Consider the following 20,682-nt stretch of genomic DNA (forward strand, 5'->3'; position numbering starts at 1 on the left):
CCCTGCGCCTCCTTGCTCCAGGCAGGCTCAGGCCCATCTCAATGCCGGTGGAATACAACTGGGTGGGAGACAACGAAGACCTGGCCAAGCTGAAGAGGGAGAGCAGGAGAGGTGAGTGGGAGGCAGTGGGAGAGAGAAAAAGAAAGGGAGGCAGAGAAAGGAGGGAGGGATGGAGAGGGAGCTGAGGTGAGTGGGTGGATATCTCATAATATCCTCACCCTCTCAGATCTCCGAGCCAAAAAGTAGAAGGATGAGCTGGCCTGTCAAAACTGATAACATGCTGGATATCAGTTCCTGCCTCTATCTCCTCCATATGTTCATAATCTATCAGCGCTCCTTTTTTTCCCTTCATCCCTCTCTCCCTGTTTCCCTCCATCTCGCGCTCAGCTTTGCTGTTTCTCTCTGTTTGGATATAAAAAGTACACTGTTGCTTTGGCAACTGTAGAAAAATATCCAGAGATTTTCACATTTTGTTGGTGGCTATGGAGCTAGGTGGTAAATGGAGTGGGAGGAGACTGAATTGCTTTATTTCAGTCTCAAAGAAAGACTTGAGTGATGTGTTTGTTTCCTCTGGGGATGGTGGTGATATGTTGCTCCTTTGGGCTTTTCAGAAAAAAGTGATGGAGCTATATTTATCTACAAGAGACAGGATTTGGAAGTTTTGAAGGCTTCCTGCCTGACAACAGCCATCGTCTGTAGATTTTTAATGCCTTTCAAATAGGTAGTCTTTTGAAACGTCAGCGTCCCCTGATCTCTCAGAGAGAGATGGTTCAATCACAGACAGCTGACTGGTCTTTTACAGTAGATCACAAAAAGTTTGATCATTGTTGTGATTGTTGTAGCAGCTAATACTGGCCAGTCATTAAGAGCCATGGACAAGGGGACTAAATTTTTCAAACTGGGCTCCTTATCTGCACCCATGCCAGAACCAGCGCCATCCTAGACTCACAAGTAAGTCTCTAAACACGTTGCTCAATAGAGACTGAGGACAATGTTCCAGCTTTTGTTCTTAAAACTGGGTAGAAACAATTAGAGAGTTAAAATCATGCTGAATCAATCCAAAGTCTTTAGGGTGGCCCTTCATACCGGGGCGGTGACAAGGTGTGCTTACCGCTGAGGAGAATGGGAGGAAAGCATTGTGTCCGATAAGCGTGTCCTTGGAAAAAACATTAAAAGCTGCAGGTTTGTGAGCAGCCGTTCTCACAGCTAGCTTGCATTTTAGAAAACCCCAGACCATCAGTAGGCGACAAGATCTCTGGTTCTGCAAGGCTACCACCGCCCACCCTTAGATCTAATACCAACACGTGCATTTTCAAATAAGCTCTTGGCCATTAGCCTTGTAGTGACACAGATGGTGCCTCTAACAACGGTTTCCAAATCCAGTGTTATAGACCCATCTGGGCCATGCTCAGGTTTGTGTACACATGACTGCGAAACAAAAAAGGTCAAGTCAGTCATTTCAAAACACAGAGGAGAAAATCCTTTCAAATTATACTGTGACATTTATATTCCAAAACATGGGAACACATAAATTTACTCTTCATCAATCAAAGTCAATCTTGAGAACTACATTAATCAAAGTATTGGTACAATTGTGTGCAGAACTAAAATTGTCTAGAGCATGGGTCTTCAAAAGGGGGTCTGTGACCCCCAAGATCCTCAGATATTTCAGGGGGCCATTTTTTTTTCCAAAATTAAAATAAGTAAAATATTATTCATGAAGAAAACCCCAAAGATTTAATTGACACAATATTGACTAAAGCTAGCTAAATCACATCACTAACACTGTGCAGCAACTATTCACGAAGGCAAACTAGTTAGACACGCATTACTAAAACAAACTGGCCAGTTCCCTGTTTTATTATCCCAGGTGTACAGACTCTTTTGAGCCACAGAGGATCATTTTGTAACTTCACAAGCAAGAAACTCCACCTCAGAAACCACCAAGGTGCAGAGGGTGAGGCTAATGCAACTCACATTAGCCATGTCGCAATTGCAGCTGATTGGAAAGTGGAAATTAAAGAAGACCTCAAAACATTCATTGCAATATCTATATCTATATATATATATATATACATATATATATATATATATATATATATATATATATATATATATATATATATATATATATATATATGTATATGTATAGTTGAGGGGTCCCTGCTCCGTCTCTCTTCAGCAAAGGCGTCCATGGCCTTAAAACGTAGAAGACCCCTTGGTGTTTCTTTAATCTAGCAAAGTGAAATTGCTCAGGTTACTATCACATGTGTGAAGTAGAGTAGCAATAATACACAAGATTGGACGCAAAAAGCAGACAAGAGAAAGAGCAACTGCAGTTCAAACTTTTTAAAAACAAAAGAGTCAATATACAAAAAAAACCCCTCATGCTTCAGTCAGCATGTGCAGGTCCAAACCAAAATGGGCGGATGAGAAATACAAAGTCCATGAAACAAGTCCACAAAATGAAACACGAGTCCGAAACACTGGGGAAAATGTCTGCAATGCTTGACACAAAGGGTGAAGACGAAGTGGTATAAAGAGGAGGGAAATACACAGACTTAAATACACAGGGACCTCGGTGAAACATGCACTGGTGAAACAAAGCCTAGGAAGGCATCACAACTCTTGCCAACAGACTAAAAAACTATGCAGCCTACTTACCCATGGTAGTAGCACAAAAATCAAGTAAAATGAACAAATCAATTTTCTTCAGTTTTTAATGAGAACAATGCTTTATTTATCGTGAAAAAACTGTTGGCGATATAAGTCAATAAGTAAATTGTTGTTCATTTAAGGTCCTGGTCAGTGTTGGTTTGTCTTTGTCTCTTGTCAAGCATTCTTAGCCTAGAGTTTGGCAGTGGTTCTGACTATTCTTTATCGTTTTGGACTTTGGATTACCTGCCTGCCCCTTCTGGATTAGTTTTTCTTGGGCTGTTTTGACCCGAGTTTGCCCTACACTCTGTACGCCTTTGAGTTTTGTACTTTGTTTTTTGAGTTTGAATATTAAATCAAATTGAACTGCACATGTCTGCCTGTCTGCATTTTGGGTCCATCACCTTGTTTTTTGCTATCCTGCATGATTGACAACAGCACAACCATAGACCTTTGCGTTGGTCCACATTGGGCCTGGGGCCAGGGTCATCTCCACCCTGTGATCATCCTGATGGCGAGCCTGAACTAATACAGCATGTGGTCAAAAGTCCGTAGTGCAGACGGAAAAGTTATCTGACAAATGAGCTTAGTAAAATGGTGCAGCCTCTTATAATTCAGACGCATTGTGTGGGAGTGTGCAGAGCATTTAGTATGCAAATGATAGATTCTTTTATAAGTTTAATTTCATAAAGTGTGTGCAGTGGTGAGTTTGCCTCTGTTGTGTCCCTGCAGAAAATTCCCTGCTCCGATTTGCGAGTGAAGATAAAACCCCGGGGGAGGACTTCCTGCTGGGACGCAGTCTGAGTCAGAACAGGAGGAAGACTGAACGAGGCGCAAGCCCCACCCATTACACGCTCGTCCCCGCCCTGCAGATGGAAGTCTCCCTGTCCACGTCCAGCTCTGACTCTGCCTCCCTATACCATGTCAGTCCCTTGCGTCTGTCTTAATTTTAATTTTTTCGTCTCATTTTGTATGCATGTCTTCATTCATTCTTTTTTTTGTACTTTGCAGGTGTTTGAACGCTCCTCGCTGCTGTCAAGGTCAAAGAAGAAGAGTAAAGGTAAGAGCATCTGTTTGAGAAGTTTTACTTGAGTGCTCACATGGACTCAAACACAAACGTGAGCAGGTGTTTTCACAAGGAGTGTCTTCTGACCCACTAGTCTGCTCTGCTCCCCTGCTGGCGCCTGCAGCTGGAAGTCCAATGTCTTCAATCAGCAAGAGGCGGATTTCCTGCAGGGACTTGGGTCAGGGGGACTGCGAAGGCTGGCTGTGGAAAAAGAAGGATGCTAAAACCTATTTCTCGCAGAAGTGGAAGAAGTACTGGTTCATCCTGAAAGACACATGCCTGTACTGGTACATGAATGAGGAGGTGAACATTGGTGATTTTTTTTTGCAAAAGAGCAATACACAGCATAATTTTATTTATGTGGCACTTTGATTTAACTCTGCTTTTGCTTGTGACAGGATGAGAAGGCAGAGGGCTTTGTCAGTCTCCCAGAGTTCAAAATTGATCGCGCCACTGAATGCAGAAGGAAGTTGTGAGTACAGGGTTTCACCTAGACACCAAGTTTCAAACAATTCATTTGGACTCAGACACAACAAGACAGACATTTCTTGAAAACAATTTACAAAGCTAACAGCTGAGACGTCAGGTTGCATGTTAACATACAGTTCTACGTATATTGTTGGTGCAGAGGTAATCTTGCGCAAATTGGTTCTTGGAAGAAACAGTGCTGGCATGTATTGAATAATTTAGGGGACTGACCATGTGGAACAGACAATTTAGAGAGGATGCCTGGCTCACAAACAATATGCCTATGCACTGTGAACAGGCAACATTTTCGTGTGCCGACAGAAGGTCAGCAGATGCATATATTAATAGCTTTATCATACTTTTGTAAAGTATATTGTTTTAAAGATTCCCTTCACTCAAAAAATGTGTTTTTCTTACGTTTATGTCCCCTAAAATATGTGACCTTGACTTGGACTTAACAATTAAATTGAATTTTATCAAAATTGCAATATGGCCTACTAGAATTTCCAAATCACAAGAGGCATAATATTTGTTAAAGGTGAAATGTATGTCAAAATACCTTATTAATTAGATATCGTTGTGCTGCAGAGATGTCCCAGCCAATACATCATATGCCACCGATTAAAGAAAACATCTTTGTTTTCTTACAGATCCCTGCAGACACACCAAAATCTTTTTAATTTGCTTTTCAATGAAAATGACAATAATGATGTAAAAATAATCATTCCCTCTAAAATCGCATATTATATCACAAATCCAATATCAGGCAGAGTAACTGCAAGTAGATTTTTTTTTCTAAATTGTTCAGTCCTAACCTTGACTATATTGACTTGAGAGGTGTTTTCACATCCATTTACTGAAGGAGGAGATGTCTGGGCTCAATCTGATATTCAAAACAATCCTGAGAAAACTAGATTTTATAACAACTTTGATGGGCAGTCCTTTCTAAATTGCTTTGATGTGTTTCCAGCCCAAAGTTTTTTTTTTCCACGTTTCATATGGGGAACTAAATATTAGTTATAGAGTATTTCTTACATGCTTTAAAACATGTCTAGAGAGGAATTTTCAATCTGAAATTAAGACTAATAATTTTAATCATTTTAGAAAAAGTGAGGAAAAAGTGAGTGGAGATCAGAAAAACATGAAAACATGACCATTTTTTTGTGCTGGACTGGACTTTTGTTTAACTTTTATGTTTCACAGCTTAAGCAAGGAATGGCATTTTGACAGAAACACATTTGTTACTTAATAAAGGACCGTGGGAAAACAGTGTCTAACTGTTCTTTCCAGCTGCACACTTGTAGCCTAGAGGCTGAGTTAAAGGTGCTCTGTGGAGTTTTTCTCTAAACAACTGATTTGATTTTTATCTGGTTAAAGGAAGCCAAATATTCAGTTTCAAAGATGGGTTGGGTTAGTTGTTCATTAATTGATTAAGAAGCAGCTCTCACAGACAGAGAGCAGAAGAAAGAAAGAGAGGATGCAGCGAAACTTTTTGCAACTGTTTTCCCAGAGTTTCGATTTCAAAACTCGTGCACTGTATTGGCTGAAGGCTACACACCACTCCCAAACAGAATGGAGCCCAGAAATGTTATGAGCATAGCAAAATAATACAAAATAAGAAAATACGGGGTGTCTGCAGAGAAAGACACCACCACACACTACTAGTGGGTCCTAAGTGATGATGTAGAGGGATTATGATTATTTGAGCGAAAATGTTGCATATTATATCTTTAAATGCCAGGACGGTCAGGGGTTTTAAAAATTCCATAATGATGACTTTATTTTTGTATATCTTAATTATGCCACTCAGCTTCTGGGTGCAGGACTGTGTTTGCAGGCACATTTAATGAAATGGACTCAGACTTACGCACAGCTCCAAATAATAAACAGAGCAGTTTATTTTATGATGCAAAGTCTTGCTGTTTTTCTGTCAGTCTCAATTACCGTATGTGTGATATGTGCCTGTTTATCTCACCAGTCCTCTGTATTCATATGTTAATGTTTGCTATACGTCCCCGTTCTTGTGCTTACATGTGATTAAATATACCCCTGCTTCCCTTTCAGTGCTTTCAAGGCTTGCCATCCGAAGATAAAGACCTTCTACTTTGCAGCGGAAAATGTAGACGACATGTCCCGGTGAGTTAATGAGGCTGTGATAGTCATGCAGTAAACTCCCCCAATCCCACATCTGCGGCCACATTTAAACCCCCCCGCTGGCCGGAAATCGTATCCCCCTACCAGACTGCCCATTTTCCTTAAAACAGAACAGGTTTGTAAGGTGATTGGTCAAAGAAGGAAGAACACACATACATAAGCACAAGGTGTTTTATTGGCTGCCAAGCTGCTGTGCGTCATTGACTGTTATTCTCCCCTACAGGTGGCTGAGTCGTCTCAGTATGGCAGTGGCAGGCTACTCTGAGCAGGAGAAAATTCGCCAGGACCAAGGTGAGATTAGTCACAGACTCTGTTCATGGTGCTGTAAAGGATTCTTCGTCTGTTGCAGGTCGCTGGTCAACAGTTATATAATGAAACTGTTTCCATTAAGTGCTGGGACATGATGCTGTTGCTTTTAAATGGAGAGATCATATATAACACAGTAATGATGAGTGCACTGCTAATTTTGCCTAGTCTTCACTGGGCGAGATTTTAATTTGCTGTCGATGGTTCAACACAGCACTTTTCCACCACAGTTTATCTGCTCTTTCAGTTCCCTCTTATACCTGCTGCAGACAAGGAGCAGGTCTGCATGTTCAATGACTTTAACGAAAAAAGAAATCTGCTTTTTGCTTATTTATTTAAATTTACTTTAAATTTTAATTAACTTCAGATTACGCTGCACCAACTTTAAAACTAGTTTTAAATGAAGAAAGATTAAATTTAAACCTCTCTTTAAATCTCAGTTTTTGTTTTTGATATACCGATATACTGAACATTAAAAAAAAGGTGATCCAATAATGTGAAACTTTGACTTCTGTCGGCCATGTTGCTCCATTCATTTGTCCAACAAGTTTAGAGTTTTCTGCTGAGCCATCAGGCTAACTAGGCTAGCTGACGTTTTATCTAGCTAGCTAGCTTTTATACCTACTGGGTCCCAATGACAAATGTATTTTTAATTTATTGAGGCTATTTTAATCTGGGTAACAAAGCATCTCCGTATTAATTTAACTGAAGTTTATATCAGATTTACCAAACAGAGACTAGCTTTTAATTGTGCAACAGAGCTCTGCTTAATTTTTAATCTGCTTTTATTCATTCTAAACAAAGTTTTACTAAACTCTGATTAGAAGTAATCATAGTTTAAATTATTGATGCAAACCAGTCTAAATGTGGCATAAATACATACAAATTGCTGTGGACAGTTAATATCATGACAGGTCTGTACCAGTCAGCCCAGCAAAAAATTGTATGTTCCCAAAATGTTCTGACAACGTTCTAATGTGCCCAGACTGTTGGACATTATTTGGTGGCCTTACAAGCATTATGGAAACATTTAGGAGATCAGTACTATAGGATGTTCCCTATAGGTCTCTACACTGTATACATTCCCATGATGTTTGTAGCACCATTAGTGACAGTACAAGAACCTTTACTGGACCAGTCAGTAATGTTCCAAACCTTGGCATTACACTACAGGAAAGAACTTCTGCAGAACCTGTACGGGACCTAAAAATCAGTATCTTGAAATCCGTTGTCTGCATTTCAACCATCCCATCTTAGAAGCAGTGGCAGCGACTGTGCAGTGCCCGGGGCATGATGCTAAATGTTACTGTGGTAGACGGAGGCAAATACATTTCTATTTGTACTGCTGGACTTGATATCCCCAAAGCATAGAAGTAACATTATCTCACTTCTTTTCTAGGCATGATTTCTGATTTTATTTTAGATTTTCCCTGCAGGCATATAGGAAACTTTGAACTGCAGCAATTTCATAACCAAAAGAGGTTTCAAGAATGTCCCCACTGTTCTGTAAAAAACTTATAGGGAACATTACGCAAGGTTCTCACAACATCCCCTCCTACATTGGAACATATTAAGTGTGCTTCTTTGTTGCATCTTTACTTTTGCATACTCACTTTAAAGTGAAGATTTGTGAAACTACTTTTTGTCCTGAATCTTTCTGCTGGTAGATAAACTCTTGCATACTTGGTCTAATTAATATTGTCTCCTCGTTGCTGTCAGTTGACTGTCAATATTAGAGGTGTTATAAAGAAATAAATGAGGAATTGAATTGAACCCTTGGATCACCTTCTGTGATGTGATGCAATTACCTGGAAAAAACAAGTCCTGATGGAAAGAATTCAACAAACAGATCTTATTTCTAGATCAGTGGCAGAGGCTTTTTAACACCTCTCCCCGGCTTCACTTCCACTTCACATCTGATTCAAGCAGCTCTGCTTTTTACTGAATATTAATGCTAATTTTAGGGGCTGAAGGCGTGCTTGTTATTCTCATATTCTGCTGTTCTCTGGCTTCTTACAAATGGACAGGAAATAACGTAACTAACCCTCCTGCTATTTTGGGGAGCTTACGTAAAAACCAAGCTATGGTGGGCGGGTGAGATCAGTTTTTGTCATTGGTTTGATGAAGAGGGGGTTTCATCCGTCACAGACGAGTTGCTAAATTGGACCCTTAACACCTCCAGACGACTTAACAGGAAGTTCTCACATCTTAGATTCCTCCTTCTTCACACTCAGACCTGGACTTATATCACACCTACACCAACACTAACACTGCAGCTACACCTTTCAGAACACTCATCCATGGGCAGAGCTGATCTCTCCAACCTGACACAGCACTTAAGAAGCTAAATCTGTATGGTCTGTGCCAGCTTTAAAGTAAAGTCTCCTAAATCATGATGAGCTGCAGCTGATCTAAATCGAGGTTGGAAGATCCTGATGATAATAATAATAATAATAACTTTATTTATTGCAGCTCAAAGGGCTTTATGTATGTGTGGTATTAAAACAAGACCTCTGACTAAAATAAAATTAGTCAGAGAAATAAAAGTAGTAAAAGAGATAAACATACTGTACTAGATTAGCTAAATGCCTGTCTTAATAAGTAGGTCTTCTGTTGATATTTTAGAAATGTCATCAGAGCATATCTAATGTGATTGGGCAGGCTGTTCCACAGTCTCAGAGTGTATATTTACAGTTTTTGCATTTGCTTCAATACAATTGTCCATTTAGAAGTTCAATTTTCAAAGCAGTTCACACACAGGCCTGAACTGAAAGTCACTGGCTAAAATGAGATATTTCATTTGCAAAATACTCCAAAACTCACAAAATATTAAAAACATCAACAGCCTTATTTGTGCTATATGTATGCTTGTGCCATTTGCTGATACTTTACATCATTGTAGTAGGTGCCAAAAAAGGAGAACAAACATATCACAGCATGAATTTTATTATTTTCTCCAAATCTGATTTTACTAGACATACTAAAAGCAGATTTCCTGAACAGTTAGTGTAGAATACCAGCATAAGAGGACTTAAGGGCCCTCGTGGGTCAATAAGGGGTTTAAAAACTCTGAAATGTCAGTAAGTGCTGTATCATGAAGAGCTTTGTATACGAGTTAAAGGATGTTAAAATCAATTCTCAAATAAATGGAGTCAGTGTAGGAATAATGTGCTCTCTTTTTACCAAGTCTTTGATAAAAGTCTGGCAGCTGAGTTCCGAACCAGTCAGAGTTTCCCAATCAGTTTCTTTGGTAGGACAGTGAAGAGTGAATTACAATAGTCCAAACTGCTTGTAATGAGAGCATGAATCAATTTCTCTGCATCCTGCTTTGTTCAGAGAGCCCTTACCTTGGCAACATTTCTCAGGTGGAAGAATGCTGCTGCGGGTGTGAGTTTAATTGAGGCTCGGTTCTGGAAGAAAATGACTGGGGGTGCATCTGAAGTTAGTGGGTGTGCACTATTATCTACAATGCAGACCGGCAACAGCAGTGAAAAACAGTGTAGGTGTCCAAGTTTTGTCCCCGATGAACAGATTATGCTGGAAAACAACTGGAAAAAAAGTTGTTAACAGTCTTAAGTGAATACAATGTGTTATTCCTTTTCAGCCACAGCTTGCTTTATGAGTCAGAATGACACCAATGATATGTTGATAAATCTGCACTCTCTACTGCACCAGAGCCCAGTGCTCTCATACACGGACACCGAATTCATTAAATCACCTGAAAACAACAACAGGCTGCTGTAGTATAACCATACAGACCTGTACACACATCAGACTGCTCAGTTATGACTCCATATTCTGCTTTTTAATGAGGGAAACATCCATTTACCAGGGTTAATAGCCAAAGTAGTTTTATAGTTGAAATATGTTTTGGTGCACAAGCTGTTGCTGTGCAACATTAATTACTACTGCTGTACATGAGATCATGTACAGAGTGAGATACATTAGAATTACGTACACTAGAATTATTGCTAAAGTAGCGTCAGTCCAATATAATCATCACCAAACCAATTTTATTATTATATTATTATTATGGTAACTACATGATGGAAAATCACACTCCATCTGTCTTTGGGAGCAGATTTGAGGTGATGTGTGGTCATGTGACAATCTGAGACAATCCAGACGTTTCCTGAGGTAAACGCTTGCAGTTCACTGAGTTGTCATAGTCACGTTTAAGTGTGATTGGCTCAGCTGTTTTAGAGCTGTGAAAGCAGTGATTTGACTGGCTCAGAGAGCATTTAATAATCACCACACTCGCTGATCTATATTCACCTCCAGCCCTTTTCATGTTGCATTGCTGCACATACACGAAATAAAATAGAAGGTGCACATGGAGATGCACAGTCTGTGCTTCCTGAATGTACTCCTAAACTTATGCCTACATGGACAGCAGCAGACACCAAAGAGGAGTGACCAACCACCTTGCACTTGCCATGGGTGCAATGCATGCTTTTGAACCCTTGCAGAATTATTTTTAATAATAAAAGGTTATATATTTTAAAAATGTTTGTTTTTGACTTTATTATAGAAATAAAAACCTGACCCAATCTGTTTATTCATGACAGATTACTGGAGTGAGAGTGATCATGAGGACATGGAGATGACTTCGATGCCCAAACAGGACAGTCCGCCACCACCTTATGACACCTATCCCAGAGCATCCTCAGTGAGTCTGTCAGCCTGTTTTTTCATAGACAGATATCACCCTGTCTTCATTGTACTTGCTAACCACGTGTTTGTGTTTAGGTGAGTCCCTACCTGGAACCCAAACGTGGCCACCTCTCCTCCTCTGACACGTTCCAGTCCCGCTCCTCTCATGAGGAGTTCCACTCTGAGCCTCAGGACGGCAGCAGCAACAATGGCATCTCCCCAGGCCCGAAGACGAGTGGCCACCGAAACTCATGGCACGACCAGATGGAAAGCAATGCGAGGATGCACTATCTCCAGACATTTCCTGTGGAGGAGACCATGCTGTCTGAGGACAGAGACCAACTGGCAATGGAGTACCGCAGGCAGTCCACCCTGCCTGCACAGCGCAGCCTGCTGCAAGAACAGTACAGGGCCCTGCCTCTGCCCCTCAGGGCCAGTATCGATTCAGAGGCAGGAGGGAAACCCCGCAGCTTCACGCTACCCAGGGACAGCGGGCTCCACGCTATCCTGGCCGCCACTGCTGCTGCGTCGGATCAGAGAGAGACTCAGCACTACCAGCTGGACCGGCCCAGAGACACTGGTCAGGCACACACACAGAATCTGTGGTTTACATCTTTTCACTTGTACCACAAGCACAGATATTAAAGAATAATAAATAGGTTGAATATTTTTTTTAAAAATCAGTCATTTTAGAAAATTGTGATAGACAATTCACCGTTTTGTGACTACAAGATATATTGATTAATTGCAGATAACAACAAAAATAACAAACAATTTTTAAAATAATAATTAGTTGTAACCTTACATTACACAATCCCTGAGCTTTATTTAAAAAATAAATAAAATCAGAGATTTACTCACACTTGACCATTTCTTTGTGCATACATGTACCCCAGGTTGTGCTCCTATAGTTGCCATGGGGTATTTGGAAAGAATGTGAAGTAACCCAGCTAAATTAAGATGTATTTGTGGAAAATCAAACCATAATCCAGCAACAAATAACTGTCAACATAAACTACCATGTTCTGAACACACGCTAACAAAAAAAGAGAGAGAGAGAGTGAGTAAAGAGAGAGTAAAATATGCATTTAGGAAAATAAAACAGGAAATTTAACCCTTCAAACTCAGTCCAGTATTGCATGATGGAAAATGAGGGCCTTCGCTATAATACTTTAATCCCCATTACAAACCAGAGCAGAGAGCCACAGAGCAGCACACTCTGGTGCAAAATGTGGATAAATATATTTATTCAGTACTTTTTATTGGGCATCAGCCTTTGCATTTCAAACACATTGTTGGAAAAATAGACTTGAAGCCTAAATAAAGACTTTGGGACTCAGTTACACTGATGAGACACAACTGAGCAAGCTTGCATGGAGCAGTTGATGACTGCTGTATGGAGTAAAATGAGATCGTGTCTGTAGTGTGAGTTTAAGTGAAAACAGCTTCCGACATGCCTGAGGTTGAGACATGCACCCATACATGAGTGGATGACAATAACTGAAGCACCTTTGCAGTATAGGGGCACTTGCACGGATAAAGTAATTCATAAAAAGAAAGTAAAACAGGCTGTAAACTGGAGGGGCCAATAATTTAACAATATCCACATTTCTGTAATCAACAAAGGAGTATTTGAGATCATCTGACAGGACTATGGGGGTTTGTTAGAGAAACAGGATCACCAAGATTAGCCTGTAATCTCCAAATGTAGGGAGCTCTCCCACTCACTGTTTGATTCACATCAGTCTTTTCATCTGCGCAGTGTTGAGCATGTGCACTTATTTGTTGTCAGTTATTTTATCAAAGCTGCTAACAGGCAGTCAGAGCCAGCAAATGTCAAAGGTTGAATACCGGCAATTATTGCTTTATTGGATTGGATTTGAAGCCAGCCCATTCGCCGTCCCTCAAAGACCTCCAGGGCAGTTGTCTAAGTGAGATGAAATTTAGTGTCTTTATTTGATCGTGATTTATCTTGGCAGTCCACTCTCTCTGTCTCACACACACACTCTTTCTCTCTTTTCTTCTCTCTCTCTCGTGCCCGATCGACATGTCACTGTGCCTCTCGGCAGCATTTGAATGGCGAAGCGAGGAAGAATCCTTTCAGCCCATGTTAGTGTTGAATTCTGAACAGGATAAAGAAACGCGCCTAAGGGTCCTCTTCTTCTTGTCCTCATTTATGTATTGCTCCACTGTTCACTCTCTCCGCCACTGCATGTAAAGAGCAGAAAGAAACACAAAACAGGCAGGAAATAAAGCATGATACATTTCAAAGCACAGCCCCAAAGCCTCAGAATGCACCACCCTGTTCCCAAAACATGAAATAGAGTGACAACCAACAGATTCAGAGCACTAGTGTAGCATTAAGATCACGCCAACAGAGGGCAGTGTGTGTAAACAGGAGACAAGAGGGGTCCTGACAGTGTATTAAAATATGAGCTATAGTAGCTGAAGTAGGAGCTGTGTGCACCCAGTGTACTAGATTTGTTTCTCTGAAGAAATACTGCAATGAAGAGATGTGACATAGAATGATGTATTAAAAAGAACAGAAATGTGTGAAAACACAGAACAAATTGTTCATTTTAATAAGTCTTTGGTATGATTATGTTTTTTATTATAAAACATCACATCTGATTTCATACTTTTAGGAATTTTGATGTCTTAATTGGTTGAGATAACTTTCTGTATTTGCACTGGAAGTAAACTAAAGGGTCACCTAAATTACAAAAACACATATTTTCATAATTTCATTATTGTCTTTTGCATCAGGACTTAAAACTAAATGTTTCATTCCCATCTTCTCATCTCAGGCAGTGCTATGCAACCAGTCTTGTAACAAAGTACATTCACTCAAGTGCTGTACTTGTACTTAAGTAGAGAATTAAAATTTTATACATCTACTCAATTACAACTCAGATGGAAATATTTTACTTTTGACTCCACTACATTTATTTAACAGCTGGAGTTACTTTACTAATTATTTATTGTTATTATTTATTGCTGTTATTGTTAATCTGTAACATAACTGATTAAATTACTCAACAGGCTATACAATTAAATAACTAATTAATTAAATAAAGGCATTTGGATGAGGCATAATAATAAAGAAATAATAAATAAATAAATTTTCATTTATAAGACTTATGCTTTCACCTAAGTAACATTTTCAATGCAGGACTTTTAGTTATGATCGAATATTTGGACAGAGCTTCATCTTAGTCTTTGCCTGTTGCCTTAAAAACACTAAAACTATGGTGCTCACATCAGGAAACAGTAACATTTTCTCCAGAAAAATGTCCTGATTACTCAACATGATCCACTGACCTTGCTGTCAATTTGCTGTGTTTTTGAGTCTCTTCGCCAGCCGCTTGTTACAGTTGCTTCGGCTCTCTGCCATCTGGGCAGGTAGCATATAATCAGTTTGTGTGAACGTGTGGGCAGAGAGAGGCTGCCTACACTTAATATGGTGGAATGGTGAGAGATTCACTGCTAAAATTGTTTTTAAAGTCCATATCTCTGAACCATGTTTGTCTAGTTTAAAAAAAGGAGAGACTTTGCAAGAACTCTGTCTGCTGGCTGTTTACTTGTATTTTGCTATTTAAAAAAGTGAGAAATCTCGTCCTTGAGTTGAGTTTGTCGTAAAATCTTTGCTGATGGTTGCTTGTCCCTCTTGTCAGGCCATGGACGGGACTGTAGGATGCAGGCAGACTCTCTGGGAGATTTGTACCGGGCTCTGGAGCAGACCAGTTTGTCCACCTCTGCTGACCACAGATCAGCCAGCCGCCTGGAGTACAAGCGGTCGTTTGTCCGCCGAGTCAACGACCCCCTGCTCAATGACAAGCTTCATCGCCTCCGGATCCTCCATAGCTCGCTTAAGGTAACGACAAGTTTTGAGCATTTATGTCTTTCTCTATGAGTACGTAAGAGAATCAGGGCAACATGTGGAAAATGTGTTTGAGTTCTCAGTTTTAAGTCTGACATTCTTTGCTTAACTTCAAAATTCTGACCTTTAATTGGGAATCCTGGCCTTAAAGTCGGAATTCTGACCTCTTTAAACTTGAGTTTTGTCCTGTAATTTTGAGTTTTTCCTCAAAGTTCTGACTTTAAATTCAGTATTTAAATTCAATTTTGTAATTTAAGTTTTTATTTAGTGTCCCAGCCATGTTATGAGCAAAAAAAGCCATCCCCTGACCTCTTAAAGTTCTGACCTTCATTACTGATTTCAGCTAACATTTGTTCATATGATACTATTTCGAACAGATTCCATCCATTTCTTAAAGTCTGGAGGAGATGTACTCTTCCAAAATCTGAGGATCACTCGAGCAACCATGACTACCCCCACATTTATCACTGCAAAGTCATATTTTGATGCACTTGGAAGCTGTGTAGTCTTGGTGATTTAGGTACCGTAGTCCCTAACGACTTCCCTATGTGTTCTAGTATTTTTTCCCAAAATAGGTAAACAAGTTTATATTCCCAGATGACATGCATAAATGTCCCTGTTTCTGCCTGACATTTCCAACATAAATCACTGGCCAGCAAGCCCATTCTGTGGGGCTTGGAAGGAGTAAAATAAAACCTATGTATTAAATTATATTGATTAAAATGCCCCCGAGCCTCCTTTAAATATTTACCAGTATTTTTGACTATTCCTCATCACTCGTTTGACTTTATTCTTATAATTTTGACTTTAAGCTTAGAATTCTGATTTTTTCTTTTGAGTTCTGACTTTAAACTAGGAATTCAGATTTTAAACTCAGAATTCTGAGTTTAAAGTCAGAACTCATCTACTTTTTTCACATGACCCTCCATCCTCTTCAATACATAAGTGTGTTATTTATTGACCAATTAGTAATTGATTTTTCATGTCTTTACAGAATGTCCCTCTTCAGGACACAAACCGGTCATTGGGCTTTTTAGGGTGAGGATCAGTGTGTTGATCAGACCTCATCGCCTCTGCCTGTGCCTCACACAGCCGGCATCCTTCTGCTGGAGATAAAAGGCACCTACAACCTTCTTTCACCTGCTCGGCTCTACAACTTTCCTTTTACTGCTCCTTTCAGCCTTGCTCACCGTGCGGGAGCACAAAGACTCGGTGTCCCTCTCCACCTGATTGCTCTCTTTTAAAGACAAGGGCTGTTACAAAAAGGCAAAAGAGATGTCTGGCTTGATGAAATAACTCGGGTTTATTTATGACAGGGTTTAAGCACTTTGTGTCTGTGTCCAAGACTTGTCAGAGAGCTTTGTGATTCATCGCTCACATGCATGGCCACTTCCCCTTCGCTTCTGTTGAATCGTTTTGAACATTATGCTGGAGTTGTGTACAGCCACTCAGTAACTTGACAGAGGAATTCAAAGCAAAACTATTTTGGATGTACACAACATTTTGTTATGCATGTGTGTATGATTAAAAGATATGTTTGTTCTATGAGTGTACAGGGTGTTATAAGCATATATATAAATATATATATTTAATATTACATTACTACAACAACAGTGACTACACAATGTTTTGGGGTACTTATACAAATTGTAAATCAAGTGCTGTGCCTCAGTGATTGTGAATGTACATTGTACTTTTCCAAGAGAGACGAGAGAAGATATAGAGGGCAAGCTATTCCTCAAGACGGGGGCACAAACGTATAACGCTTGGCAATAATGAACTAGTATTGTAAATTACAAAGGAATGAGCAGAATAGTTGTCTATTTTTGTATGCATGCCGTCTACCTAATTGTTTGTAAAACAGTTTTGTATTTCTAAGTGCGTTTCGGTCTGGAGAATACTGGTGTCGACGCCCCCGCCCCTGCCCCTGCTCCCACTCCCCCACCACCACATTGTGTTTTTAAGAGTTATTTTACAATTTGCCCCCAAAAATTGCAGGTTGATTTTTTTTTTTTAAGTGTTCGCCACATAAAGAGGAATAACTGTATTTATTAAGTGTTTAATGTACAAGCATGCTTTGTATAACTAAAACACATTATTACCATGCCATTGGAAATTGACTGACATTGCACAGGTGTGCCACATTGTAGCTAAATGACTTTTTTATGGAATAAAGTACGGCATGGGCACACGTAAGAGCCACTGTTAAATGCTTTTTTCTCATAATCACATTAGATTACTATTTTTAGGCACAACAAAGGTTGACTCAGAGGATGATAATAAGATGCAAATGTAGTACACAGTGTATATGAAGCCTCAGGCAGTCTCCAGTCTGTAGGATATGGTAATTAAGAAAAACACACAAGAGGATCAACACAGGAAACTGGTGCCCAGGGACTCATACTATTGTATATAGTAAATCTATCAGTATGAAAAAAAAAATCTTTTCATCACTGCTGGTTTAAGATTCAGACAAGTGTCATAAAAACTGTTGCTACAGGGTAAGGTTCACTCCACGTTCAAAAGTGATGACAGTACAACTGCGCTGTGTTTGGCCCACACATTTATTAACCCACAGAGAGCACACAGTTCACCCTCTCAGCCTACAATTCATTTTTACATCACTGTACAGTATGACAGCCTCTGCTTCAAACATTTATGGCTGTCTTCAAGACTAAAACAGCAAATACAGAAGAAAATTGACTTTAAATTGATACTTTCAGATGATCAAATGAAGACTTGACATTGAACATCAACATACATACAGTACTACCCAGCAATCATTGCGTATGCATTGCTTGCACTGTCCATATTTACTCCTCTGTACCATTTACTGAGTCATGCTCATCATGGATACATCATCATGATATACTTAAAAAAAAGCTGACTTCAGTCAGAGTCAGAGTCTTGAACCAGTTGCCCTATTTGAAGGGCAGTTGGTTTATGAAAGGGCAACTGACAAGAAAGAATTATGCAAACATGCAGATTTGAAACTTGTGCTTCTTGAAATGGAGGTCCCACAAATAAAAAAACACATTATATTCAGTAATATTATTGCTATTATTGACTGTTACATCAGACCATGGCACTGACAAGTAAATTAATTTATTTTCCCTTGAAATAAACATATTAAGGTATTACACACGATGCACAAATATAAATATTTGGTTCATATGAAGAAACCCTGATCACATGTTTGTTTTTGTAATCATGCTTATTAAAATGTTAAATAAAACGAGGAGAAAAAACAAAAGAATGAAATGAAAGGAAAATCTCAAGCTGTGACTAAAATATTTATGCTTTATGAACTGTACCAAATGATCCACAACAGAACAAGAATCCACACGCTCTATTAAATTATAAGGTTTCGCTCAAAATAAAACCAGACTATTTTCACTGAAAGTTAATTCATATTTTCAGCTCACACTGGGACTCAAACTGAATAGGAAGGACAAAAAAGTGTATATAAATTAGGGACGCACAAAACATTGATTTTGTTTTGTTTTTTTGAGCTGATACAATAACAATTACCTGCTTCCTACTGCCAATAGCAATAGGATAATCACAAACAATTTAACTTTTTTATATTTTAAAAAGAAGTTCATGTAAACTGTAGATTGTGCACACCTGAGTTTAAGAAAAGCAAATATTCCTTAGTTCTGACTGAACCAAGCTAACATCACTATTTCAACAAAAACAAAGAGTACTTCTGTCTCTTCAAATGTCAATTTATTTTTTCCAGTGAAATACATTCTTATCATAGTTTATGGTTTATTGTGCATCCCTGATATAAATCCTGTCAAATGCAAGGATGATATTATTCACTTAACCAAAACACTGCACTACAAATATATCATTTAGAAACATGAACTATTAGACTGCCAATACCAAAACAAGTGCATTAGTGACTGTTGTATTTATTTGCAACCAAAACCATTGAACTAACCAGTATAATTAAAACAAGCAGTGGTCATATTAAAGTTAACAGAGCAGGCAAGACAAAGTGTGAATGGTAAAGGTGTGGTATAGAGGTATATTTACTTAAGCAAGTCAAATAAAATGAACACTAAACAATGTTCTTCACAGCGTTTCCCCTGCATTATAATCTACATAGTGTCCAGGGAGGAACAGACAAACACAAAGCCTGAGCTTCAGTCTGCTAATGCTGCACTGCATGGTCTGATTGTGTTTTAGTCAATGAAATGAGAAATGTGATCAAACGACATGGCGAGAGAGGAGATTCTGTGTGTCATCTGTTTACAGAAGCATCAGTCTTCACGGCATCTTTTAATGCACAACAGCAGCTCTCGTGGCTCCACTGTTTCTTACTTGCCTGCTTTTTCTGCAGAAAAGCCTGAACAGCTGCACCCTTATGAGCTGAATACTCAAACCGTAGATAGCTGGATTGAGAATGGGTGGGAATATCAAAAAGTATAGAGATAAAAACAGCTTGGTTTGGTAAGGCAGGTAACTAATATCAAATCGACTTTGTGCTATCTCAAAAAAGCAGCCAACGGAGTAGTTAATGATCGCTAGCAGGTGCGGGGTGCAGGTCCTCAGGGCTTTGAGCTTGGAACTGCTGAATGACAACACACAAATCCTCAGGATGTGTGCATATGAATAAAAGATCATGATAAGCTGTGGAAATGTATACAGAGCTACGGACAGCAAGCCGACTATGTTAACAATTGATGTATCTGTGCAGGCAAGTTTCACCAGTAAGTAATTGACACAGTACACCTTCTCTATGGTTCTCTCACAGAACCGCAGCTGGAGAGTGAAAATTAAAACAATAAGAAAGGCCAACAGGGGATAAAGCCATGTGAAGACGATCAGTTTAACGACCCTCTGTGTCATGATGGCGTGATAATGCAGCGGATAACAAACAGCCACATATCTGTCATAACTCATCACTGCCAGAATAGTGAACTCAGTGATGGCATATGTATGTATAGCAAAGATCTGTGTCTGGCAGAATGACAGTGATATCTCATATGACTGTGACAGGATGTTGGTCAGTAACGCCGGCAGTAAAGCAGTGCTGCCATACAGACCATTCACAGCCAAGTTACACAGCAGCAAATACATCGGGTCATGCAGGGATTTTTCACAATAGATCACTCTGATTAATGCAATATTTTCAAATACAATGGTTACGTATATGATCAAGAACACACTGAAGTACACTGACTTCAGGTTTTCCATCCCATAGTAATCAGATAGATAAAAATAAGTCACTTCAGAGAAATTTTTCATACTGACACAAATCTATCTGAAAGCATCTGAGTAATCCAGATTTGTACAGTATGACTTTACTCAATAATCTCTGATGAAATAAGCATTACCTTTGTGTGAAATCCCCCCCCACCCACCTGCGTTTAGCTGCACTGAGCAGCTTTTATACTCGTCACATCTTTACATTTGCATTTCCCTTATGAAACTGAGTCATTGGTCTCATCCACAAGACAATCTTTTCACAAGATTCACTTGTCAAATCCTG

The 20,682-nt window shown here is 39.4% G+C and overlaps 2 protein-coding genes across 11 annotated transcripts in view; one reads left to right on the top strand and one right to left on the bottom strand.

The window, feature by feature from the left end:
• LOC146318832 (connector enhancer of kinase suppressor of ras 2-like) overlaps positions 1-17,380 on the top strand; it is a 48,592-nt gene extending 31,212 nt beyond the window's left edge. For 6 of the 10 annotated variants that reach the window (XM_084731001.1, XM_084731002.1, XM_084731004.1 and 3 more), the window contains exons 12-22: positions 22-111; positions 3,388-3,578; positions 3,667-3,715; positions 3,816-4,024; positions 4,120-4,193; positions 6,254-6,325; positions 6,567-6,634; positions 11,218-11,318; positions 11,399-11,882; positions 14,977-15,176; positions 16,177-17,380. In XM_084731001.1, coding sequence (XP_084587127.1) covers positions 22-111; positions 3,388-3,578; positions 3,667-3,715; positions 3,816-4,024; positions 4,120-4,193; positions 6,254-6,325; positions 6,567-6,634; positions 11,218-11,318; positions 11,399-11,882; positions 14,977-15,176; positions 16,177-16,224 — 1,586 coding nt within the window. In that variant the 3' untranslated portion in view covers positions 16,225-17,380. The remainder of the gene's footprint in view (positions 1-21; positions 112-3,387; positions 3,579-3,666; positions 3,716-3,815; positions 4,025-4,119; positions 4,194-6,253; positions 6,326-6,566; positions 6,635-11,217; positions 11,319-11,398; positions 11,883-14,976; positions 15,177-16,176) is intronic. The other 4 variants (XM_084731005.1, XM_084731007.1, XM_084731010.1 and 1 more) reach the window with 2 other exon arrangements.
• Positions 17,381-19,469: 2,089 nt separating this feature from the next.
• On the bottom strand, positions 19,470-20,444 carry LOC146318833 (olfactory receptor 4B13-like). The gene has a single exon (XM_084730529.1). The coding sequence runs from the start codon at positions 20,436-20,438 to the stop codon at positions 19,470-19,472; it is 969 nt and encodes a 322-aa protein (XP_084586655.1). The 5' UTR covers positions 20,439-20,444.
• Between the last annotated feature and the right edge of the window lie 238 nt (positions 20,445-20,682).

This window comes from Lutjanus erythropterus, chromosome 11 (genome assembly GCF_056507025.1).
Source record: "Lutjanus erythropterus isolate fLutEry1 chromosome 11, fLutEry1.hap2, whole genome shotgun sequence".
NCBI lineage: Eukaryota > Metazoa > Chordata > Actinopteri > Lutjaniformes > Lutjanidae > Lutjanus > Lutjanus erythropterus.

What these genes read in the sequence shown, in the direction of transcription:
- LOC146318833 (XM_084730529.1), bottom strand. Translation starts at nt 20,438, where the DNA reads ATGAAAAATTTCTCTGAAGTGACTTATTTTTATCTATCTGATTACTAT.